Source organism: Anthonomus grandis, chromosome 4 (assembly GCF_022605725.1).
Source record: "Anthonomus grandis grandis chromosome 4, icAntGran1.3, whole genome shotgun sequence".
In the NCBI taxonomy this organism is placed as follows: Eukaryota; Metazoa; Arthropoda; class Insecta; order Coleoptera; family Curculionidae; genus Anthonomus; species Anthonomus grandis.
In genome coordinates this window covers 30424768-30450728 of record NC_065549.1, presented here as the reverse complement: position 1 = coordinate 30450728, position 25961 = coordinate 30424768, and the positions used below count along the sequence as shown (strand labels likewise).

General features: G+C 34.9%; 1 protein-coding gene across 3 annotated transcripts in view; it reads left to right on the top strand.

Annotated features, from left to right (window-relative positions):
• LOC126735774 (centaurin-gamma-1A) overlaps positions 1 to 9423 on the top strand; it is a 293447-nt gene extending 284024 nt beyond the window's left edge. For 2 of the 3 annotated variants that reach the window (XM_050439880.1, XM_050439879.1), the window contains one exon: positions 7632 to 9422. In XM_050439880.1, coding sequence (XP_050295837.1) covers positions 7632 to 7724 — 93 coding nt within the window. In that variant the 3' untranslated portion in view covers positions 7725 to 9422. Of the gene's footprint in view, positions 1 to 7631 lie in introns of all 3 variants that reach the window. The other variant, XM_050439881.1, reaches the window with a different exon arrangement.
• The last annotated feature ends 16538 nt before the right edge of the window (positions 9424 to 25961 follow it).

The window sequence follows — 25961 nt, the reverse complement described above, 5'->3', positions numbered from 1 at the left end:
TTCGTCTTACAATTATTCATATTTTCTTCCACTGATGTATTATAATAAAACCAGATATTTATATAAATATGGCAGAAAGGCTATATATACAGGGTGTCCAAAACAAAACAGTCAACCCTGAAAATCTTGAAAAATAAACAAGCCAGAAATGGCAGAACACATCAAATTTAATATTGAGGGAGATATTTATTGGCCGAAATTGCGTTTCTCTCATTCCCTCATCCTCCAGAGCCCTCATGTCAATTTTTTAAAATGGGAATAGGGGTCGACTGATACCGTTAATTAAAGGTAATTTTATTCTCTAGATAGCCCTATTTGTGATAATACCATTTGTGATATATACCATTTTGTATTGTGATAACCCTATTACTAGATGTGTTAGATACTTTTTGTTTTTTTTTTTATTTAAAATCAGGGTTTATTTTATCCATACCTACTTAGTCATATTTCTTGAGAACGAATTGATAACATAACCCTTACGCTCCCGAGTCTACTTTTTTTAGAATTTTGAGACAAAACTTTACGCCAATGCTTATTATGACCTCATTAGAGATCCTAATTTTTTTCAGAAAAAAAAAAATCACATTTGTTAAGATTTTAGGGACTCTCACGATTGTGTTGGATAGGAGTCAAAATGATACTGGCACAAATGTGAAAAAAACCGAAAAATATATTGAAAATGTTTATTTCTACGAAAATACACTACTTAACATGAAATGTTTTGAAGCAATTTTGGTTTTTTTGTAAACATAAGTAAACATTACACTTAATACATTTGATTCTTGATCTACTTTGACAGGATTCCAGGCGACAAGTATTGGGAATTTTTTGATCGTCATGTACTGGCGAATGATCAAACCCATCGAATCTTTTATCTTCACAAGGTAGAGGTGTATATCTTACCTTCTTGGCAGAAGGTTCTTCATTTTCATCCGTTTGAGCGTGTTCATAGTTTAGATTTCTTTTTTTTTGTTCCACAAACCATAAATTCTCCTAATGCTAGTGGAAACTGCAAAAAATCTAAGATTTGCTTTGAGCTATATCCATTTTTTTTACAGTCTTTTCGATATTGCATCCAGCTATTCACAATAGCTATGTTAAATAAGTGTAGAATGGTTTTAAATGTCCATTTTCGGGTTTTAAAGTATGTTCGATAAGCCTCAGTCATTTGATCACAAATATCAATTTAATTACATTTGGACAGGATACTTCATATGTTTTTTTGTGTTTTTATCCCATCTCTGAACAGTTTTTACTGATTCTATTCCAAAAGCCGTAGATGCCATGACGACTGATTTGTTATCTTTCCATTTTGTCAAACATACTTTCGTATCATTTTTTACCTGCGTCGCCTCTTTTCATAGTAGCATCTTTTTGAAATACACATCCTTTTACTCTGTTTATCATTATGGTTCCCGTTCCTTCCATTTTTAATTCTTTTAATTTTAAAAATAACGGTATTGTGGAAAAATATCGGTCAAAAAAAATAAAGTTTCCAGGTGGCAAGGTTTGTATTAAACGAAGAATAACTGATGGCCCTAAACCAAGTTGTTGATCTGGCAATGGCGTCAAGGAACCCTGGTATATTTCGAAGTCCAATATTGTACCACAAGACGTTGTAATGTCAAAATTCTTTACCGGCTATATGTCCAACCGGCCTTGGTTTATTTTTGACAAATTGACGTATTAGGACATCGTCCTAAAAAGGGTATCATTTGCTCATCAATTGAAAAACAACCATTCTCTGGCCTGTGAATTTCAAGACATCTTTGTCGAACTCGGTCTATCATTGGTTGAACTTTCCAGAGATGATTCTTCTTTTTGATATCATCCGATACTGATAGATTATCGACTACGTGAAAATTCGTTCGAAGTTTATAAAACCTGTCACGCGCCATAACATTAGCTATGAGAGGTAATCGATATTTGATACTCCAGTAAAGGTGGATTCTAGGGAACTTAAAACATCCCATAATTGCATGCATACCAAAAAATTGCCTAATTTCTTTATCAGTCAATTTTGGAGTGATTTCCCTACCATGTTGTTGCAAGTAATACTGAGAAGTTAACGCTGCCCCCATTTCAAAAAACTCATCATTGAAATATCTACTAAAATAACTCCATGGACTCAAAACTGGCTCAGGTTCATGGTTATCAAACATAGTAGGGATTTCTTTTCCTTCAAATGGCTGCTTTACCCATGTTAGAGCAGAAGACTTTTTTTGGCTGGTACTAGGTCTAGGCGCGTCCTCGTCACTGCTGCTGCTGCTGCTGTCGCTGCTGCTTTCGGACTCTTCATCTTCCGATAAAACGCGTTCGGGTGGAGCAAAAAATTCATCATCATTATCGCTTTCCACCTCGAAATCGGATTCAAGGTCATCAAGGAGTTCATACACGTCATCTGGATTGGCTGCGAGCCTCTCCAAGTTCAATAATCCCTTGGATCCTAGAAAAAATATAACTATTAAAAAACGGTACCCGATTTTTATTTGTATTGGTTGGCTCCCAGCCGTTAGAATTGTGATACAGCGACATAGTACGCACTTCTAAAAATTGCCGCAAAATATTTTTGAGCTTATTAGGGAAAACAATGCATTACTTAAATAATTTAACATTAAAAACACGGTTTAAATTAATTTGAGTTGAAACTTACCGTTATTCGCCATCACAAGTTACAAGAATTCGAAAAAACAAAAAAAAAACGGTAATTCATGCTCCTCTACCGAAGTGAAAATGGCTACTGAATCCAGCCCATGCGTTAAAAGCATAAAGAGGTGTCTTGCACAATCGTGTCGTATCGTTTTGGACAGTTAAAATATCTTATGACTTACACAATTGTGACATGCTGGAGCGTAAGGGATAAAAAAGTAAAATAAGGCTATATAAAGAATAAAATTACCTTTTATTTAAGGTATCACTCGTCCCCTATTCCCGTTTTAAAAAATTGACATGGAGGCTCTGGGTGGTGAATGAATGACGTCAGGAAAATGTAATTTCTGCCAATAAATATCCCCATCAATATTAAATTTGACGTGTTCGGCCGTTTTTGGTTAAACAATTTATTTTTCAAGATTGTCAGGGTGGACTGTTTTGCCTCGAACACCCTGTATTTACTTAATAATTCTAAAGCAATATGATCCTTAAAACGAATGTTTAAGTTATATCTCTTGAGACCAGTTGGAATTGATTAATTGCATGTCAATAGGCATGATGTTAAGTCTGGCTTAGTCCATTCTACGTTTTCTTGGTTCCAGTTTGTTGTACATTCTGGGATGTGATATTTGAATTTACGGCTGCGGAATTCCACAAAGTTAGGTTTTATGGGTGTTTATTACTTTTGGGTTACATTAATGACATTGTTGAAAGAATTTGTCCGTTTTGGTCAAAGAGACCTTAATATAGTTTGAAACACAACGAAAAAAACGCTAAGTCTTTATCTCAAAATTTATAATCTGTCATGTGGTTTGAACCAATAAAGCCACATTTGCTTTTTACAGGCAAGAACTTGATTACGCCTTCGAGGCCTGATATATAATTTATGAGTAAAAGAAAATAAGCCTAAGACTAAGTAAAAATATTAAAGATGTATCCCGGCTGGAAGGTGAAAACATCATTTACGCATGTTTGAATAACTTTTTTGACTTTAGTGATTTCTATTTTTTCAAGGTCTAGCTTTTTACTCTTGTGGTACTGGTGAATAACTGACACATTTTAACGAACCGAAAAACTATGGTCTATCGATAGAAGATGGATAGCAAAAGTCGACTTGGTTTCTGTAATGGTTGTGTATTTACATTTCTTCAGAAGGTGGTCTTGTATTTTAGTGGACGCTCTTCGTCCTGACTGGCTTGCGTAAACATTGTGAGAAATATACACCAGATTTAGAGAGGGGATCTCGTTTATCTAAAGTCTTCACTAAGTTTTGTTTTAGTGAGTTAGTTGTCAAAAAATCTATGATAACAAAAGTGTTAAAAAATGGCTGAGGTGTCATGAATAAACCTGGTTACGTTGCTAAGGTGACCGATTTTTTTTCGTGTAATGAATTTGCTCCTGTAAAAAAGAATCTACTTTTAATTCTTACAGTAAAGTAGCTTCGGCCACAATGTCTTTTAACTTTGAAGCATTTTGGAACTTCCAAGTCTAGCTTCACCCCATGAACCCTAGAGCACCAATTTTGTATAGTTTGCCCAAAATACATAAGGACGATTACCCGGTTAGACCTATTGTTTCTTTTATGGATTTGCCTTGCCCTCGCGGCTCAATAATCTTTTAAAGAAAACTACTTTTCAAATATTTATTCTATCAAGAATACCTAAAATATGTTGTAATTCCAGAATACGCCATTTGACTTTCCTTTTATATTAAACATTTTTTCTCCACAGGAGTGTATAACCATTACTGAAACACTTTTTTAATTTCGCAAGACTTTATGAGTGATTTGGAGGAACAGATTATGTCTAGTCGCCTTTTCTCACAAAAACGAGTTTACAAAAGATGGGTGGAGGATGTTTTTCTTTTGTGGGTGAATAGTGATGGGGTTCTTACCGATTTGCTAACTTTTATCAATTCTATCCATCATAACGTAACATTTATTTTGGAAACGGAATTAGATAAGATACTACCTTTCTTAGATTTGCTTCTTCAAAGAAACTCCAACAATATCTCTTTCGGAGTCCACCGACAACCTTTATTGAAGCCTGCTTAAAAAGAATACAAAATCAAAACCATAGCTTTAAATAATAGTTTTCCTTTAGATGATTTATTCAAATTTTACTTTAAATTTTATAACCGGTACAAACTCTCATACCCTGTTATTTATCCTTTCAAAATATCGCTGGACAAAATTTTAGATATTTAGGCTATTTTAGTGACATTTCCTGCATTTAGTTAATTAGCCACATTTTTACCCCTTTTGTTACCATAGCTTTTAAGACAAATGTCAATCAAAGTTTGGTGTATTATTGCCTACAATGTGCAGATTTTTTTGGTAGGATAGTCTGGACGAAGAGGTACAAGAACACCTTATCGTTGTTAAGAAATGTAGAGATACAGCTGTCAGAGAAGTCTGCGTTTGTCGTCAAGCCAGAGTTTTTCCTATATTTCAATTAATCTATAATTTTAATATATAAGTTTTGAGACCGAAATTTTTTCCGCATTTCTTTTTTGCGTTTTGTTTCATATAAATGACATTGTTTATCTGAACATCTCTGACGACTTTTTTAATTTTTGTCGTTGACACCAAATTGTGATTATATGGAGGTTCTGAAGCCATAATAACAATTGGTTTAAAAGCCATCAAAGAATAGTTTAACTATAGTGCCCCTAAACCTAAATAGAACCATTTTAGGTTTAATTGTGTTATAGCAGGTTTGCTGTCTGATGGGGACCTCGTGCAAGACATGTGTGATCTTTCTCTCGGTTTGAGTTGCACCGTCGGTATGAACATTCTTGGATGGTGCTAGTTTTTAAACATCAACTTTAGCTTAAAAATTACAATACTTATAAGTGGAAATCGAAGAGAAAAAATGTAAATCGCACTTCAGGAATCCCAACTCTGACATCTATTATATTATTGAAGAGTACAACTATTCTAATTTAGTCTTAATTTGGGTATCGTATACATCAATAAATATTGTTTCCGTAAACATTGTGATGAGTGCATCAGTTGTACGCTGTGCTTAATTCATAAATTAAACACAGCACTTTTTGTATTTAGTGTATAGTAAAAGAAAAAATTGCTGCCTAGCGCTTTCGGCCGTGGGCCATGATCGAGGCTTAGGACATTTTCAAAACCACGACACCATTTAAAAACGGTACATAGCACATCTTTGTCTATGTCTTTTTGTAATGGTCTTGTGTCGAGCACACTTAGCCTTAAGTTACCTATGGTTTTTAAGTACCTTAAAAACGCAAAAATATTGTGATTTGCTGCCATTATGGGTTATTTTTCTTGTATGATAAGGTCAACTGCAGTACTTTTCAACTGATTTCTATTGACTGTAATGTCATTGAAAGCATTCTTTGAGTTTTTGCTACCAACCTGCAATAGATATGAGAAAATAAAAAAATTAAAGAGATATCTTGAAAAGTACCGGAGATAATAATAAATTTGCCTTATTAGCAGTTAACTTTAAATATTGTTGTTTAAATGAGCAAAGCAATGACATAACAAAAGTCACAATATTTAAGCGTTAAGCGCATGTGTTAAGGCTTAACTTAAAGTACTAATCTATTTGTTACTATTCTTCGGGAGCTGTATCTCAGGCTCAATACAGAAGACATTACAGCTTCGGCATTCTGTGATATGTCGATTACGTGCAGCACCCAACCCTGTGACGTAAGCTGAAAATTTATGACTTCCAATAAGTTGCTCTGAAGTGGTTTTTTTTGCTCTTACCTATCAGATCGTAAGCAGAGAGTTTTGTTTAATAATTCATGTTCCTCTGAATTGCCTATTTATTTTGGTGTCCCACAGGGATCAGTGTTGGATTCTCTGCTATTCTTAATGTACATTAACGATTTGCCTCGATTGAATATTAGTGGACACTATACGGTTTTTGCAGATGATACAACAATACTTTGGCATAACAGGGATCCTAAAAGGTTGAAGTGTGCAATTGTTCGTCCAATTTCAACCGTCTCGTGCTCAATATTTCCAAAACTAATATTCTGAACTTTAAGCGCGACTTAGGTGACATATCTTTGAACAATAAAACATTTTTCCATTCATGTACTGCAACGTTCCTGGGCTTATACATTGGTGATTCCCTAAAATTTGAAAGCCACATAATTCAGTTAAATAGAAAACTCTCTTCTAGTTGATCTACTTTTCGTATTATATCATTGTATAGCATATTTCTCTTTAATCGAATCACATCTTCGTTATGGTGTTCCATTCTGGGGGTCTTGGTTAGAATAGCTGTTTCGCTCAGAATTCCTATTACAAAAATGGGCACTGCGTGCGATGTGTTGTGCTAAAGTTCGACAATCGTGTAGACCACTGTTCCTTAATCACGCTGTCTTAACATTGTATTGCATTTTAATTCTGGAGATTGTGTGCCGTGTTCACAGAAAATACAGGGAAGAACTGCATTTTACTCAGCCATTATAACACAAGACAGATTTCTTTGCTATCTTTACCTATACCGAGGTTTGAGCAAGTGAAAAAGTCCATAATTTATAACGAAAAAAAAATATTTAATTATCTCCCCCCTCATTAAGAAAACAACACTGTGCGACGAAATTTCGAAAAACATTAAAGAATCTATTATTAACAAAACCATAATATTCCCTGCAGGAATATTTTAATGACTCTCTCAATTAGTTAATAGGTTTGAATGGTGTATGATGCTTTTTTTTGTAGTTTTTTTTATGTTATTTGATTGGATCTTCATATGTCCTATATTGGTTTAAATTAAGTTCACCCTCTATTATTTTATATGCAACCTAAAAGTTAAAGAATAATGAATATGCTTTGTGTATTGACTAACTTAGAAATTAAGATTAGATATTTACAAATTAAGAGATGTAAGGCTTTGTACATAATATTATTTTGTTAGTTACAAATAAAGCTACTTTTTGACTTTGTAACGTCCCGTATAACATGTTATATAAAATAATATTTGTTTCAGATGGCAACAGTGGCAATAAGTGGCACCATTCCTCGAAGAAGGGGCAGTCAATCACAGCAACAATATGAAAAACTACCTTCGAGTGTTATTTAACAATTGGAGCAATTTCATTTTGACTCATTTTAGTTGCGCTTATAAAACTTAAAACAGCCTTGGCTTGAACTGCGACGAGATTTAAACTTTTTGATAAATAAGAATGTCTTTGTGGTTAACGATAAGAGCGTTTTTGACTGATTTAAGTATAAACAGAGTGTGTAAGTAAGTGTGATTTAAGGCCAAGCTAATTTTTTTGTGACAAGTCAAAAATCTTCTTTTAGTTTAATAACTAATCCCGAATATTTTTGACAAACTTTAGTTTTAATCGCTGAACAATTTATTTGGTTAGGCAAGTTATTGTTTTTGTAATAACTGTAATATGATTAATTTATTTTAAAAATTATTGTACATAAAAATTCTAATGTTCCGTCCTTAATTTTAGTATGTTTTTATCTACTTTTGAGAGACGAAGCAAAAAAATCTGCAATGGTCTTGGTTAATTCGTATTTTAAGCTAAAACGTATTTAAAGAATATGCGCATCAACATGTAAATTTTGATGCATAAACAAATCCTTAGTACTGAAACTGTTTGAACGCATTTATACAATCATTTTTGAGCTAATACTCACAAGTACTAATAATAATTATTACTATTATATTTATGATAACGATTAATTTTTATATGGCACTTTTGTACTTAAAGGGAACGGTTTTTTCCACACAAAATATGACTAACAAAGATTGGACTTTTTTATATCTTTTTTGAATAAATCTTGGAAAAATATCGTTTCCTCACAAGTTTCTCAGAACACTAGTAAATAATTTGGCAAGTGACAGTTTTTGGTTAATCTTGGCTAATTTTTTAATTCGATTGGGGCTTGAAATCACAGCTTTTGAATATAAATTTATAATAGAACCGAATATCAATCAATATATACTCATGGATGGAAAAGCGTATAATAATATTTTATATAATTCTATTACTAAACTAATAATAAGGTAAAAGTATAAGGCAACCGATTTATAGTTCTAGTTTAGTAATTTACGACCTCAACGGTTTTCTATCCATGATGGTTTTTTTCTTAACATTTTTAAATCTTTTACGGTCAGTTTTTATTTGGAAATGAAAACAAACTATTTGCTAGTGAGTTCTCTTTAAAAATGTTTGCACTTTCAATCACAAACCTTAGCAGACAGGATTTAATAGTTATTGGTATTGTTAACCATCAGTGGATAATGTTAGCCTCAACAAGATATCACAATGTTTTAGAAGCGTGGTTAGAACTAATATTTTATAACAAGTTTATCTTTTTTGAGCCATATTGTTGTAACGGAAAACGGCATTTTTTAATTAATTATTAAATTTTCATATAACTACTGTAGCGTTTATAGTTAGAACCTTAACCGAATTTTTATTTACTTCATTGTTTAGATTTGTGCAATTATTTCATACTTAATCTTTAAAATTTTTTCCTTTTTACAAAATAATAGCTTTAACAAATTATTCTTTGCAATAATTGTTATATGTATTTTGATGTCTCCAAGATAATTAATGCAATATATATATTTCTTTTCGGCACACATATTTTAAGATAAAAATAAAGTCATCAAAATTTATTTATTGACTTAAACTAAAAGATTTTGGTATAATTAATTTTAAAAGGAGAAAATGTTCCGTTTCTTCAAACAAAATATAAAATATTAAATTACTAGATACTATTTTTGATCGTTATCTTATAAATGATTTAAAGTTTTGGAAGACGTTGAGTAAATTTGAGATTGTTAAAAACTTATAAAATTGTCTTTTTGTAATCTCAAATTTACTCAAAAAAATTGTTATTATTAAGTAAAATTCCGATTATTATTTTTAGTTTTATTACTACGATGATATACCCGTATATAAAAAGAATTGTATTTTCTTTGGAGATAGATTTCCAGGCACATTTTCATTTATGTCAGATTACTTGGATAAATTTTATATCCTCATATCATATCATACAGATCTATAAAAAGATTAAATATTACTTGAACATATATGTCAGTTGAAATATATCACAGATTGTTATAATTCCTATACATTCAATTAAAGTGTGGTTTCAAACTGGTCAAATATTCGATGCAATTTTAGTTTTGAAATGATTAAAATGACAAATATAAAATCTATTCGTAGTAAGCCTCCAGCTTTTCGGGAAACAGTTATTGTTATATCATTTATTTAGCTAAGACATGTATTTTTTGTTACGTTTTTTAATGACATTTTTATATTTTTATGTATATATTTTCACCAAAGAAGTTGTATGTATCTTTATTGTTTTTTTTTTGTATTGTATGTATATAACGCTGAGTTTATGTACAGAAATTTATATATGTATGTTGTTCTTCTCTAAAAAAATAAACTAGAAAAATAAAGTTTTATTTGATTTATTTATCCTTATCTGGTATAAGAAATCTTTCTAATTTAACGTTCACTATAAAATATAATAGCATTTGTATTTTATAGTCAGGTATATTTTATATACAAGGGATGATAATAAAATTTATTCAGAGATACTGATTAAAGTGATAAAACTTGCAAAACAGAGAATGAAACAAAAGCCACTTGCGCATGATTAAAGGAAATAAGAAATAAAACAATACTAAACCTATTATTATCTTTAATTTATTTCCTAGCAATTATGAAAAAATTACTTTAAATATGTCTAATGACTACTTGAAGGGTCTATATATGAATAGGTCTTGTCCCGTGGTAAATCAAAATAAACAAGGTGCTTGCTGAAACCAGATGAATAAGTGTACAACTGCATCAGGAATAAATTTTAAAAAATCTGGAATCTTAAAATCTGAAAAGTTAAAATATTATAAACATCTGCATTAATAATAGCTAAACCACATGTATCATCAATAACATCTTTTACGCTGGGCTGTATCCCGTAGAATCTAAAAGAAAGCATGGGTTTTCCCAATTTACAAAAAAAATGGAAAGGAAAATATTGAAAACTGCAGATCAATTATTACTGTTATATGTTAACAACTTATTTAAGCGACTACTCTTCAATCTTAGTAAATGATACTGATCAACAAAATGGGTTTCGTAAGAGCAAGTCAACAAGGGCAGCGATTTACGAGGCTCTTAAAACCACACATAGATTCAAAAGTTTTCCATCATCCTAAATTTTTCAAAATTTCCTAATTTTTAAATGTTTTTATCGGCAAAAATATATTATAAACTTACTAATTGATTAGTTTTAACTCAAATGGTTGTAAGAAATAACGTTATTATGAAGCTTGGAAACACCTGCCCATACAGTCAATGAGATTGGATATATGCTGTTGAGGAATATTGTGCCATTCTTTCCAAACAGCAAGAGCAAGCCCTTTGATAGCACTATGCGGGTTTCTGCGTGCCTGCCCTGGAAATCATGTCCCAAGTATATTCTAGGGGATTCATGTCTGGCGATAGTGTAGGTCAGTCCAAACGATTGATGCCTTCCTATTCCAGATACTTATTTACACCGTACTCTGGTACGATGATGTCGGGCATTATCATCCCTAAAAACGAAAGCCTCACTATTTGCTCCTTGCCATAGTCTGACTTAAGAGTCTAGAATCTTCTTCATCTCTGTGTGAGCATTAGGTCTAAACATGATACCAGCCCAGAACATAGCACTTGCTCCTGCGAAGAGTGGTATGAGGTGTGCATAAACGAGCTAGATAGCTCTTGTTGGCTCCCTCCATACCCATATCTGATTCTGCTATGGTAAATATCCTGCACCAAGCAAGTTCTTGTTATCACAGAAAAACCACAGAGTTCCAAAAGTCTGCAGGTAAAGTGCTCTTGTGCCTACTATAGTTGACGAACTTGGTGCTCAGGTTCTAGTCGGGATACTCTTAATGGTCGGCAACACCTCAAACGATCGATGCTTGATCTCCCAAAGCATCACTAATATCTCTGTAGAATGCTGGTATTGCCGTAGTTGGGTTTTTTCGGCTGGTTTAGTGTATATAACGGTTCTGTTGTTGATAACTTACCGCTTCTCGGTCTATCATGAAGAGAATTAATTAATTTTTAAACATTTGTTAAAAAAATACCCGATTTCTATTAATTGTCAGGAGGAAAGCACTAAATCCCCAAAATGTCCGGTTATCAAAGGTTATGGAAGCTCAAAGGGGGCCTCGCGTTAAAAAATTAAACGATATTTTGGGCAAGGAAATCGATGCCGCTTGTGGAAAATTGAAAGTTTTATCAGATATAAGGTCTCACGTAATAACTATTGCAGCTTGTTCACCCTACCCGACTCCTTGGAGAGGAAAAAGGAGCAATTAAAACGAAAGTTCATTAAGCCGCAAAAAATTAAAAAAGAGCTGCTGGAGAAGCTTTTGAGCAACAAATCGCCCCATGGCTTCCATGAAGCCATGGGGCGGGGGCCACAGGCCATAGCTTAAGGGAGAGCCAAACCAGTGCAGCCCTAGAAGCAGCCTCAAAAGCCGATGGGGTCCCGGAGTAGATCCCGGAACCCCCGCCCCTTCCGGATGTCACCTCGGAGGCCCTAAACCAACTGAACGCGTCTGAAAATAACGATTGTAAGTAGTGCGAGACACATCACTTTGCCAAAACCCTAACTTTATTTATCCACACAGTCAATCTCAGTTATGATTTGTCGAGGCATCTTTTCACGTGAACTATTAAAATGTAACATTTTTGTCGGCCAACAAGTATGGGACGAATATGAAAAATAAGTATTGAATAAGAAGCCCACAAAAAGGGGGTTACAGCTGGCTTGTAAAAATGCTATGACATCGTGTGTCAAAGCCGCCGCAATATCTTTTGCTTGTATTATTGTAATTTGGGTCCTCGCGCGATGCTTCTCATAGGGTTTCTCAGTATTTGTATTTCCGCGGAATGGTCAAAACAAGGCGTGGGCGTGCGATGGGGGGGGCTCTTATTAGGCATAATGGTGTATTAGGATCGGTTTTAAAAAGCAGTTCAAGTCGAGTTTTAAGTTGGAGAACGGTATTTTTATTACTTTTATTATCGGTTTGCCGCGGGCGTGCGTTTTGTTTTTATGCAATCAGATTCTAAGTAATAAGTATTTTCTTTTCTTTGTAACCGTACCTAGTGTAATCTTTTTCGTGATAATTGAATAATCTGCTACCATTTTTAGAATAAAGGGTTAAATTCAGTTTTTTGGCCTTTTATTTAACGAACCGTTGTTAGTAGGTTTTAACGGGTAGTTTTCTCCAAAGGCAACATAACATTAGTGGCGACCGTGACAGGACGGTAGCAGATTTTTTGAAGAAATTTTACTGACGGGTTACAAGTTAGTGCTTTTGTCGGACTTTTTGGTTTGATTGTTTTTAGTCGGTAGATATACACCGGGCTGCCGCGAGTTTTAGGCAAACGAGTGTCGTTTTGAACAATCTATCGGACCTTTTTTGTGGTAAAATGGAAACCAAAAAGAGGCATAGGAAGGTTTTACGCACTGCTTTTACCAAGAAGGCTAACGAAGTTGAGCAGTTGCTTGGGGAGGACGAGCCCGATATTGCAAAAATAAAGATAATTTGGGCAGTTCTCCAAGAAAATTTTAGTGCGCTTAAATTAGCTGATGGTGAGATCTATGATGCATTATTGGAACAGGATGCCTCAGAGAATGATTTGCTCCAGGAAATGGAAGGTAGTGAAGGCTACACCAAAACAAACGTGGGCCTTTTACATCGTTACGAGGAGCTGGTGCAGAATAGCTCTAAATCTGAGTATGGAGGCGATCAGTCTCAAGGTAACTCATCAGTCGGCCTACCAGGTAAGCGAAAATTCAAACTACCTACTATTCAACTAAAACTTTTTGATGGGAACATAAAAGAGTGGTTGCCCTTTTGGTCGCAATTTAAAAAGTTTCACGGATGCGGAGATTGATCCTGAGGACAAAATTCAGTATTTGCTTCAGGCTACTGTCCCAGGAAGCCGTGCCCGCCAACTTGTGGAAAGTTTCCCCGCGACCGGGCAAAATTATTCGTCGATTGTAGATTGTTTAACCTCTCGGTTCGGACGTGAGGACTTGCAAATAGAGGTTTATATTCGGGAGTTTTTAAAATTAATTTTAAATAATGCAACCTCTTCAAATAAATTAGATGTTGCGCTATTGTACGATAGGTTAGAGACGCAGCTGCGTGCTTTAGAGACTCTAGGTATAAAATCAGACAAGTACGCAGCCATGCTTTTCCCGCTGATAGAGTCGTGTTTGCCTGAAAGTTTACTACGTGTTTGGCAACGTTCGCCGCGTAGTTCAGAGCTTAACTCTTCTCATGGTGGTCAGAGGGTTTTGGTATATCCAACAATGGAAGAGAAGTTAAATAGCCTAATGTCTTTTCTGCAAAATGAAGTAGAAAACGACCAGCGCATAAAGCCTCAGAAGGTTTTGGTTTAAAAACTTTTGTAGATCGCAAAGAATCCGGGCGGGGGGTCCCTAAGTACAAAACGACGAATTCAGACAGAGTACCTACAGCCGCAGGCCTTGTAAATGTTAATTCGGGTGCAACTAAACGTATTTTTTGTGACAATTCGCATGAGGCAGCAGATTGTTTTAAGGCTCAAGGTTTCTCTTTCGATGAAAGAAAGACGATGCTGAGTAATAAAAAAGCATGTTTTCGTTGTTTAAAAATCGGTCATCAGGCGCGATATTGCAGGGTGCGTTTAAAATGTATTATATGTCAAGAATCGCATGTGCCCCTGATGTGTCCGAATTCGCATGCGAGTGCGCAGCAAAAGGTCCTTGATTCACCAGCTAAGCCTGTCGCTGACGCTGTATCCTCTAACGAGTTAGTCAGTGTCAACTCACCTTGTAAAATTTCTATGGGTAACCATGTCTTCATGCAAACGTTAAAATTCGAATTAGAAGGCATTAATGGTAGTCGTTCGGTGTGGGCTTTGATTGACGCCGGATCACAAAGGTCATATATTTTGCAATCAACTGCGAGGTTTTTAGGTCTTGTTTCGAAACGCAGGGAGAGAATTTTACACGGACTCTTTGGGGGTTCCTTATCTGAACAATGGCATGAAATTTATGATATAAAATTAAAAGAGGGAGATTTTAGTTTGACTATGGAAGTGCTCGATCAGGTTGTCATTTGCTCAAGTGTTCCACCGGTGTTTTATGGTGATTGGATAAAAGAACTCGGTTTGCTAGGGGTTGAACTATCGGACCAGGCTAGGCATACGGGTGAAAGTTCACAAATCGATATTTTAATAGGTTCTGATATACCTGGCATTTTGTACACTGGGAGGAGGCATGTATTGTCGAGTGGTCTGGTGGCGGTAAAAACTTTTCTAGGTTGGACACTGATGGGAAAAGTACCCGTTTCAAGGGTGGCCAGCAGTACTGTGGTGGACATTTCTCTTTTTGCCAGGGATGCGAGTTTGCCTCAACTTTGGGATTTAGATATCTTAGGAATTAGAGATCCGGTAGAGAAAAAGTCGCAGGAAGAGGTGGCTGCAGCTACTAAGGCATCATTTCTGGAAAGGGTAGAAATAAATAGTGAGGGTAGATATGAGGTTTGTCTACCGTGGTTGGAAGGTCATCCTCCTCTGCCTTGTATGTATAATGTTGCTAAGTCCAGGTTACAAGGTACGATTAGTAAGTTACAGAAAAGTGAGTTGATTTCAGAATATAATAGTGTTTTCAAGGAGTGGCTGGATGGGGATATTATTGAGGAGGTTTTTGAGGAGCCACCCGCTATGCAAAGTGTGCACTATATGCCTCATCGTCTAGTAGTAAAAGAGGGCAGCACCACTCGTATTAGACCAGTTTTTGATGCATCGGCCAGGTCAAAGGATCATCCCTCTCTTAACCAGTGTCTTAATAAGGGTCCAAATGTTATTGAATTAATTCCTAATATTTTGTTGAGGTTCAGAATGAGCAAGATTGGTGTCGTATCTGACATTAAGAAGGCGTTTCTTCAAATTTCTGTGAACGAGGCCGATAGCGATTTTTTGCGCTTTTTATGGGTAGATTTGCAAGGAAAGGACAGGATCTTTCGACACAAGAGGGTTGTGTTTGGGGTGAATAGTAGCTTATTTTTGTTAGGCGCAACAATAGAGTACCATCTTTTGCTATGTTTGGACAGGTGCGAAAGTGGCAGTACATTTTTTAGCAAGGAGACTATTCTGCAGCTATTAAAAAGCTTCTACGTTGACAATTGCGTCACAAGTGTATCCAATAGTGAAATGCTGCAGAATTTCATGAGAGAGTCCATCATGGTCATGAATGAGGCAAAGTTTGACCTCAGAGGGTGGGAGTTTTCAGGGCAAGTGGATAATGCTTCTCAGGGCCCATCTGAGACCGCTGTGCTTGGGATGATGTGGGACAAATCCAAAGATATGTTGAGGGTGAGTGAAACATGTCTTTTAGGAGTAAATGACCTTGCATGCCAGCCAATCAGTAAAAGGTTAATGCTTTCGTTTACACAGAGGGTTTTCGACCCTATAGGTTTCACGGCACCTTCAACCTTGTTGCCCAAGTTACTGCTTCAGAAGACATGGAAATCTAAATTGGCGTGGGATGATCCAGTAGATCCGGTAACAGAAAGTGCGTTCCGTCAATGGCTTGGTGAGTTGCGTTACTTAACCCAGATTAAAATCCAGAGGTGGGCTTATGCTGACAATTCAGGGGATCAAAAAAGTATCCATATTTTTTGTGATGCGAGTAAAAACTCATATGCGACGGTAATTTTTTTGAGGGGCATTTTTGAGGGTAATGTTTATGTCCGTTTAATCGCGGCCAAGTCTAGGATAGCTCCCCTGAAAGATATTTCAATACCTCGTTTGGAGCTATTGGCGGCTCTTATTGGCACCAGACTCTTCGTATCGTTACAACGGGATGAGTTGGATACGTCGTAAAGAGAATTGGGGGACATTTGTAGGAAACCGCGTGGCGGAAATCAATAAATATACGTCCACAGATAATTGGCATTTTGTTCCAGGGGTTTTGAACCCTGCAGATCTCCCTTCTCGTGGCTGTTCGCCAAGACAGCTGCTAGAGTCTAGATGGTGGGAGGGGCCGAGTTGGCTTGCCGAGAATCCTGAGTCGTGGCCTCAAGTAAATGATCTTGTTTGTGAGGAGAAGGAAATTAACAAGGAGAAGAGGAAGGGGACCATGAACACTCTTATTAATTCAGACATGACATTCGATTGGCATCTATTATATTTTTCAAAGTTTGTTAAAACTCTTCGTATGGTTGGTTGGGTGTTCAGGTTTTTGCACAATACAAGGCATCCAACTTCAAAGTTTCAAGGAGAGCTCTCTAGAGAAGAATTGGCAAAAGCGGAAACTCATGTACTGAAGCCTATCCAACAAGACTGTTTTAAGGGTGAAAAAGATCCTCGATTAAGTAATTTAAACCCTTTTAAAGACGAACGTGGACTCATTCGCTTACGCTCTAGAATTAGTAATCGGATAGATAATGAGCATTTTCGCTTCCCGGTTGTTCTACCGGCAAAGCATATTTTGGTGAAACATCTGATCTTTGATGAACATGTTAAGGCTTTGCATGTAGGCACTCAAGGTTTGATTTCTATATTACGCGAAAATTATTGGATTCTTGGGGGGCGCCGGGTTATTAAATCAGCTATTTCGAAGTGCGTAATTTGTAAAAAACAACATGGTAAGGCGTTAACGGCATGTTTACCTCCTCTTCCATTAGATCAAGTCCGGGATGCCGCAGCTTTTGAAATAATCGGAGTTGATTTTGCTGGGCCACTTTTTCTGAAAGATGGGGGAAGAGCATGGGTGTGCTTATTCACATGTGCCGTTTACCGGGCGGTGCATTTAGAATTGTGCACGGGGCTGTCTACGTCAAGTTTTGTACAAGGACTCAGACGTTTCGTAGCGCGTCGTAGACGTCCAAAGACTATATATAGTGACAATAGCACGAATTTCGTCGGTACTGAAAATGCATTCAATAAACTGAACTGGCAAAAAATACTCGCGGATACTAGTGTCGATCGAATTTCGTGGCGATTTAATCCTCCGTCTGCAAGTTGGTGGGGCGGTTTCTGGGAAAGGATGGTTGGAATTCTGAAGCAAATTCTCCGCAAAGTCCTGGGTCGAGCTTGTGTGACCTATGAGGACCTTCTTACGGTCCTGTGCGATTGTGAGTCGGTCATAAACTTGCGACCAATTACTTATGTTTCTAACGACAGTGAAGAACTTATTCCTTTGACCCCTGTGATGTTCTTGAGGGAACAAGTTTGTGCTAGAGTTTCTGATTGCGACCAAGTTGATGGAAGATCTTTGTGTAAACGGATCCAACACCTGCAAAAACTGCGGTATGATTTAAGGCAGAGGTTCAGGATCGAACATTTGGGACAGTTGAGATCTTGGAGTAGTAGCAAACCTGGTAGGCAAATTTCAGTAGGAGAACTGGTGGTCATAGGAAACGATAACGAAAAGCGTCTTCAGTGGCCATTAGGGCGTGTTGTCGAAGTGATTCCTGGCAAGGATGGTCAGATTTGTTTAGTGAGATTGGAAACTAGTAAGGGATCATTGTTAAGACCGGTTCAGCGGTTGTATCCCTTAGAATGTGACGTGGGTAGACTTTGTGGCGATGATAATGACTTTTGTTTGCCTCATCCTGGTAAAAAGCGGGACTTTGGTGATGATCGGGATAAGGGTGGTCTTAATTCCCATGTAACAGACGAAAGTGAAGATGAGTGTTCGGAAGTGAAAAGCAGAGTACCCGTCGTTAAATCATGTGTAACACGTAGTGGGCGTAAGACTAAAGTTCCGAAAAGGTATTTGTAACGGGAAAACTTTGGTTTTATGTATTTAGGTTTAGTTAGATTTAGAGTTTTTTTAATACTTTGTATTTTTCTTTCTAGTTTTTTAGTACTTTGATTGTTTTGTGAGTTACTATTTGACATTGAAGTGACTCAGGTGGGAGGATGTCAAAGCCGCCGCAATATCTTTCGCTTGTGTTATTGTAATTTGGGTCCTCGCGCGATGCTTCTCATAAGGTTTCTCAGTATTTGTATTTCCGCGGAATGGTCAAAACAAGGCGTGGGCGCGCGATGGGGGGGCTCTTATTAGGCATAATGGTGTATTAGGATCGGTTTTAAAAAGCAGTTCAAGTCGAGTTTTAAGTTGGAGAACGGTATTTTTATTACTTTTATTATCGGTTTGCCGCGGGCGTGCGTTTTGTTTTTATGCAATCAGATTCTAAGTAATAAGTATTTTCTTTTCTTTGTAACCGTACCTAGTGTAATCTTTTTCGTGATAATTGAATAATCTGCTACCATTTTTAGAATAAAGGGTTAAATTCAGTTTTTTGGCCTTTTATTTAACGAACCGTTGTTAGTAGGTTTTAACGGGTAGTTTTCTCCAAAGGCAACATAACATCGTGTTTTGGGAAGATAGTGTAATAAGCAGCAGAACTGTTATTCTTTGGAAAAAGTGTCTTAGGTCTGTTTTCAAAATAAAACCATTAAAAACCAGTAGACAAACTTTTATGATAAACATTGACATTTTATAGCTTTTACAGTGTGTCTACTTAAGTTAGGAACATATGGGAAACTTTTTTGTTATTAGTTTTTCAGAAAAAAGTTAATCTTTATAAAAAGTTAAAACCTAAAATGCAATATATATAAAATTTTATTAGTCTTATACGAGGTTTGCCAAAATGTGAATTTTGCTCAAGGGTTAAGTATTTTAATTTTTGACAATAACGAAAATTGTTAAAAGAAGAAGTTGTTTCGGACTAAAAACTATATTCAAATATGCAATTGTATCCTGCTACTTACATTTTTTGTTAATTTACGATAATAACAATGCAAATCTAAGTGTAATTACGTGAAATCTAAGATACTGACGAACAAATGAGTTGTTTATAGCGAGAAATATATGACAGGGAGGTTGAAAACATCGGTTGTATTGAGTATTTAAAATCAAATATTGTAATGAAATTGAACACACTTTTGTTGACAACGTAAAAAACTTGACTTGCGTTGACTGTCTAGGTAGCCCATTTATGGGATGACGTATTGTTTTTTCGGATGAAGTAACATTCTTATCAACATTCTCTTCTCGAAATTGCCGTTGGTGGAGTGATACTTATCCAAATTTTAACATCGAAACCCGAGGTCAGTATGATTTAAAAACAAATGTGTGGTATGGAATTTACCGAAATAAAATAATTGGACCCTTTCTTTTTCATAAATTTTTGAATGCGAACCGTTATTTATTCTTTTTAGATAATGAATTAGAAGATTTTCTTAGCAATGTTTCCGTGCTTCAACGTCAAAAGTTTTACGAGTTATACATCGATTGTCACAAATTTTTTGGCCACCTCAATTTATAGATTTGACGCCACTCGATTTTTTCTTATAGGGTTATTTAAAGCAAAAGATATATCTTCAAGGGTCATTTACAGATGTTGCTCATTTAAAAAAAATCTTTACAGAATCGGTATACTAAAACCGAATTATTACTCCGGTTGTGATTAGAAGAGTATTGAAAATATTTTGTGATAGAACAAAACCCCAAGACATATGAGCCCCATATGTCTTGGGGTTAAATCTAGTCTATATTAATTTATTTATTGACCATAAGAAGATAGATTTAATTTAAGAAATAGATACAATTTCTGTTTTTGTTGAATTTGTATTTTATTTTCCATAATATTTGGATATATATTATTTTGTTATGATTGTATAGATAGTTATATATATGTTTAACTTCTTTACTTAGGTGTGTTTGTTACATAATGTTTTAAACACTTATGGAAATGAAAAAGGAGCAGGTAATTTTTTCTGTAAGTTTAAAAATAATTGAAATTATAAAAATTAATAAAAAATAATATGCTTTACACCTGCAACAATTCCATATATATACGTAAGTTTGCATATTCGTACGTAAGGTCTTATTAAAACCATGCTTACATTACTTACAGTTTACAGTATTTAATTTAGAATGTATTGTAACTTTACAGATCGTGTTTTCGTTCGTTACTTATAGGAAACTGCATAGAGGTGAAATTTTGCAACGTCGCGCGTATACAAGTGCCTGCGACAGAGCACCGCCCCGGCCGGCCCGAGGACGGGATTAGCATAGAGTAATTAAAAGTATGTATGTAATATTCATTTCTCTATGGGAATAAGCAATGGCGACGTCTGCCGCGACGATCGATGACGATGATGAATCGACGGTGGTGGCAAGGAACGAAAGAAAATCGATAATCTAATGACAATTATGACAGAAGTTGGCCCTCGATGCGGTCTAACCGAACTAAATTTGTTAGGTTAAGTTTTAGAACTTGATGATCAGGTTAGGCTACCTTTCTAATAAAATTATTTATTCTAATAAAAAATAAAATGTCAACTCTGATAAAAATATAATAAAAAATTAGAAATAAAACTCTAATAAACAAACTTAACAACATATCATTTTTTTAAATAAAAGGCTCAAATAAACCGCCTTCTTTCGCTAAACAAAAACTTAACCTATCGTAAAAGCTAATTCGCACCTCCAAAAGAGTTTCAGGTAAAATGGAATTGGCACCTTCGACAATTTTATTGCTCAACTCCTCTAAATTTGTTGGCCTACTAAATTCATGCTTGTAAATGGTCTGCTTAAGGTATCCCCACAGATAAAAGTCATTTGGAGACAAATCTGGAGATCTAGGAGGCCATTTAATATCGCCAGTCCTACTAATAAGGCGGTTAGGAAAAGTATTTGTTAAAAATTCTTTTACCCTAGCCGCGTTATGAGTAGGACAGCCATCTTGCTAAAAATAAACCGATCCCAGGTCTACATCAGGTAGGATTTAAATGGCAGGAAGAACTTGGTTTTGCAGCAACTCAAGGTACTTTTGGGCGTTTAAAGTGCCATCAATAAAAAATGGCCCTATAACATTGTTGCCCAAAATACCTGCCCAAACGTTCAATTTCTGAGGATACTGGGTACGAAACTGAAAACTTCTGTGCTCGTTTTCCTGAGACCTATAACGAACAATGGAAGGATTGTGTTTGCTATGTAATGGAAAAGAAGATTCATCAAGAAACAAAATATTTTTTAAAAAATATTCGTTTTCATTTGCCTTTTCCATCATGGTTTCACAAAATTCCATTTTTCGCCACTGGTCTTTCGGAAATATTTCCTGAGTTTTTGAATACTTAAAACATTTGTACCCATATTTTTTCCAGATACGAGCAACAGTTTTATTGCTCATTGCCAGTTCCTCTCCAACAATTCTAGTGGACCGAGCCGAATCATGTTCTAGGGTACTGCAAACCATTTCTTCCCGCCGTTCTATATCCTGGACCACTTCAACAGGTGGTTCTTGACGTTTTGTGTGGTATTTTTTACAATCTTAAAGACAAAAAGATGTCTCAAAATTTGTAACCACATTTAAAATCGTTTTTGCACAAGGAATCGGTCTATTCTCAAATGTCACTGAAAACAAATATCTACATTGTACTGCCGAATTGCCTCCATAAAACCATTTAATTAGTTGAACTCTTTCGGAAGGGGTATAAACAGCCATAGTGGAAAAAACACAAAAATAACGATCAAAAATTATTAATGCAACGTGCAGTAACACAGCAAAGTGAAGTCTGCTGACTCCCGGTTCAAAAAATAAAAACGAAAAATTCCGCTGCCTGCAAGCCGCAACCAAGCGGTGTTGCCATTATTTTGGGTAATGCGTAGCTCACGATAACACGATCTGTATATTATATTGTATTGTATTTTCATGCTTTTGAAAGCCCTTTGGTAAATTTGTTTCAATTCATCTAAAAATAAATTATATATCTTGTTTTTTTTATTTGAAATTTGCTTCCATACCTATGGTGCTAATTTATAATTATTGGTATCTCTAAATATCTTTAAAGTTCAGACTTGAATGTCCTAAATAAGCAATATCTTGAGGACTAAATTTAAATCAAATAATATTTTAGTTGGTATGTTAATTCTTAAAGAAAGTGATGAGGGATGTGTGAAAGATGCAATATTAACATTTATTTTTCTTTCAAATTCAAAATTAACAACTTTAATAAAATGTGGGTATTTTTAAACTAATAATTCAAAGTCATTTTCTTGAGTTCATCTTTTCCCAATAAAATACCCTGAATACTAGTGTACACAGTCATTATGAAATTACTGCTAGTCTACTCAGCTTTATTCTCCCTAAAATATTAATATTTTTAACAATAAGAACTTTAACAAGTATAAGTAGCGTTATGCTATATAAAATCTAATGCATCTCCTTGTTGGGCTTATATAAATTGAAGCTGAAAAAGTTGTATGTATAAGATTGGGTTAATAACATTTTTTCAACTAAATGTTTAACGCTATTACACCTGCGTACCTAAATGTTTAAATTACATCTGTATAACTAAAATGAAAAGATTAGGAATATCATTGAACTTAAAAAGCTATTTAAATATTTTTTGAATTTTTCATAATATCCATAAGACTATTGCTTATTTCAAAATTAAAATGAAAACATTTTGAATCATAATTTCACAATAAATTACGTATGTTTATTAAGTACGTTTACTATATATTACAATTACAGATTTTGTTACAAAGTCTGTTACCACTGAGACTGACGTCACTTTTCCTTATCAAACTTTCAATTCCGGCAGCCTCACAAAACTTTGCACTTGCTCCTTGCACTTTGCCACCATTTGTTTTTACACAGATAAATTATACGCTACGCAAATATTTATTTTATATCAGTACATCTGTTCTTTAAAATACCAGACGCATGGCCGGTAACTCTTAATTGATAAAAATAGTGATTGTCATGTCGATGAATATGGATCTAATTTTTCCGAGACCCTAAACATAACTGCAACTACAAAAACAACATGAGAAGAAAATGGATAACATATTTTATTGAGCTATATTTTCTATATTTACCGTCAATTATGAAAATAATGAGAGAAAATGTTTTTAGGTATATGTATATCGCCATTTGCTCTTTTCAGAAACCAGACATTTACAACAAATTGTACTTAAGTTAATTATTACAAAACTTGAATAATAAATATTTATATACTAAAATAGAAAAAAAATTAAAAAATGTAGAGCCTTTATTATGGGATAATTTGTGGCGTTAACTTTACAATGATACTATTTTGCCAAAAGTTTGCAGACGGTAGCTCAGAATTATTGGAGGCTTGGGATTGTTCGAAGGTTCACTTATGACTGGCTATTAAAGAATCTAAACTTGATTATAACTATTAAATAAGAGGGTGCCACTTAGTTTTTTTTTTTAATGAAAGAAAACTAAGAAAAAGACTTGGTATATAGGTTTTAATTAACAATTAAATGACCCTGGATAAAGTAGATTTAAAGAGGCAAAAAAATCTCAACAATACAACCAAATTATATTTACATCAAAGATATGTACACACCTGATGTTCTAATCTGATAAATGTTAATAATTTGCTATGAATTAAAATATGAATAATATTGATATGATTAAAATAAGTTTGACAAAAGTAACATTTAAATTATGATTTCGCTACTAAGTAGATTTCAGCACTTAAAAATAAATCGCAATTATTAAAATTTTATTATATATTTGTATTACGCAGGGGAAAGTTCATGAACCTTTTTACCTAAGGCATATCAGCCTTAACCGTGTTATATCTACTTAACTACCAAAAAGGATACTGAAAAATACTGAACAAAAAATAATAAATATTATAGATAAGAAATTGACGTATTAAATTATGACATTGATTAAATATTTTTAATGTTAGATGTTAAATTGAAATAAAAGGTAAATTAATAAAAATGTAAATAAGTGAGACAAATCTATGGTTAGTAATATTTAAATAAATGGAATAAACTGGCCTGTATATTCCTCCAAGAAATGAACGGCTAGCCTTGAAAACCAAGGCTGTGAGTGTATGTCATTTGTAGCTCAGCTATCCGAACTGGGAATCTCTAATACTAGCTCTAACTCTGGCTCTAGCTCCCCGGGAAAATCAAAAGCCTACAGCCATCAACAATTGAAGAAGAATAAAGAGGAAAACGGAAAAGTAAAACCCTTGCTAAGTTTCATTATCTATCTATCAAAATCTTGGGCATCCTGCACCAGAATTATGAAATAAACGGTTCCCTAAAGGAACAAGATTAAGGACCATAGATTATAAACCATATTGGCCACTTCCTGCTTCACAAACTTCGGAAATAAAAAACTGGCCTTTTACGTGCGCTCCTATCTGCAACACGGGAACAAGTCCTCGACACAGCTTAACTACGGAACTACTACTTTTGTAGTTAAGCTGTGTCCTCGAAAAATGGACGCAGTACCGACTGAATCAATAACGACCCCACCTGTCGCCTGAGCTATCAATATCAGCCAGTCAGAGAAAATATTAAAGCCATATTTTAGCGAGTAAGCGTCTTACTCGGTTGCCTTGCAATGTCTTAAGCGTTACGTCATCATATGGTTGCGCTCGAATGACGTCATGTCTAACAGCTGTCAGAGTCTAAATATTAGTAAATATTAGCTATACCTTTCATCGGTATTGCATTCGCTTTGGAGACTGACCTAAACCATGAAAACACCCATTTGTCTAAGTTTTCAAAACGTTTTTAGTCTAAATACTAAACTATCTAAATCCGATCTCATACATTTTAAGGATCAGATCAAGAGGAAATACAATAAACAAAAAAGTTACTGGCTTAAACATAACCTCACTCATATTTTTTTTTCACATAGAAATAAACCCAAACTAATCAAAAATCAACTTAAAAAAAATACCCGCAACCTCACCTTTACGTTCTCCACTGTATTTTTTGCAAATCTATTCGCTCTTTTGATTATTTATTATTTTCTGCATTTTTATTTGGTTTGGATGTCTTAACTGTTAATATATATGAGACATTAATATAAAATAAATAAAACTAATACTAAGAAATATAATGCTTCTACTCTAAAAAAATATCAAAAAATTGATATAAATATTTATTGTTTATTATTGTTTGTATAGCTTCCCTTTGACTTTGACATATCGAGTTTATTAGCGGTCTCGGAAGACCGCTAACAAACGCTTAAAGCGCCTTATACGGTGACGTCATGACCTGATCGCTCGAATGAGATGTCTTAAAGACGCTTAAAGCCGCTTAAAACCGCTTACTCGCTAAAATATGGCTTAATTATGACCAATCAGAGAAGTGACGGACCGTCGACAGAAAGCATGGATAATTAAACCAGGAGAGTGATGAGAGAGAGAGATTGAATTAGGAAAGTGATGCGTCACAGTAGTAATGTCTCATTGACAGTGTGAAT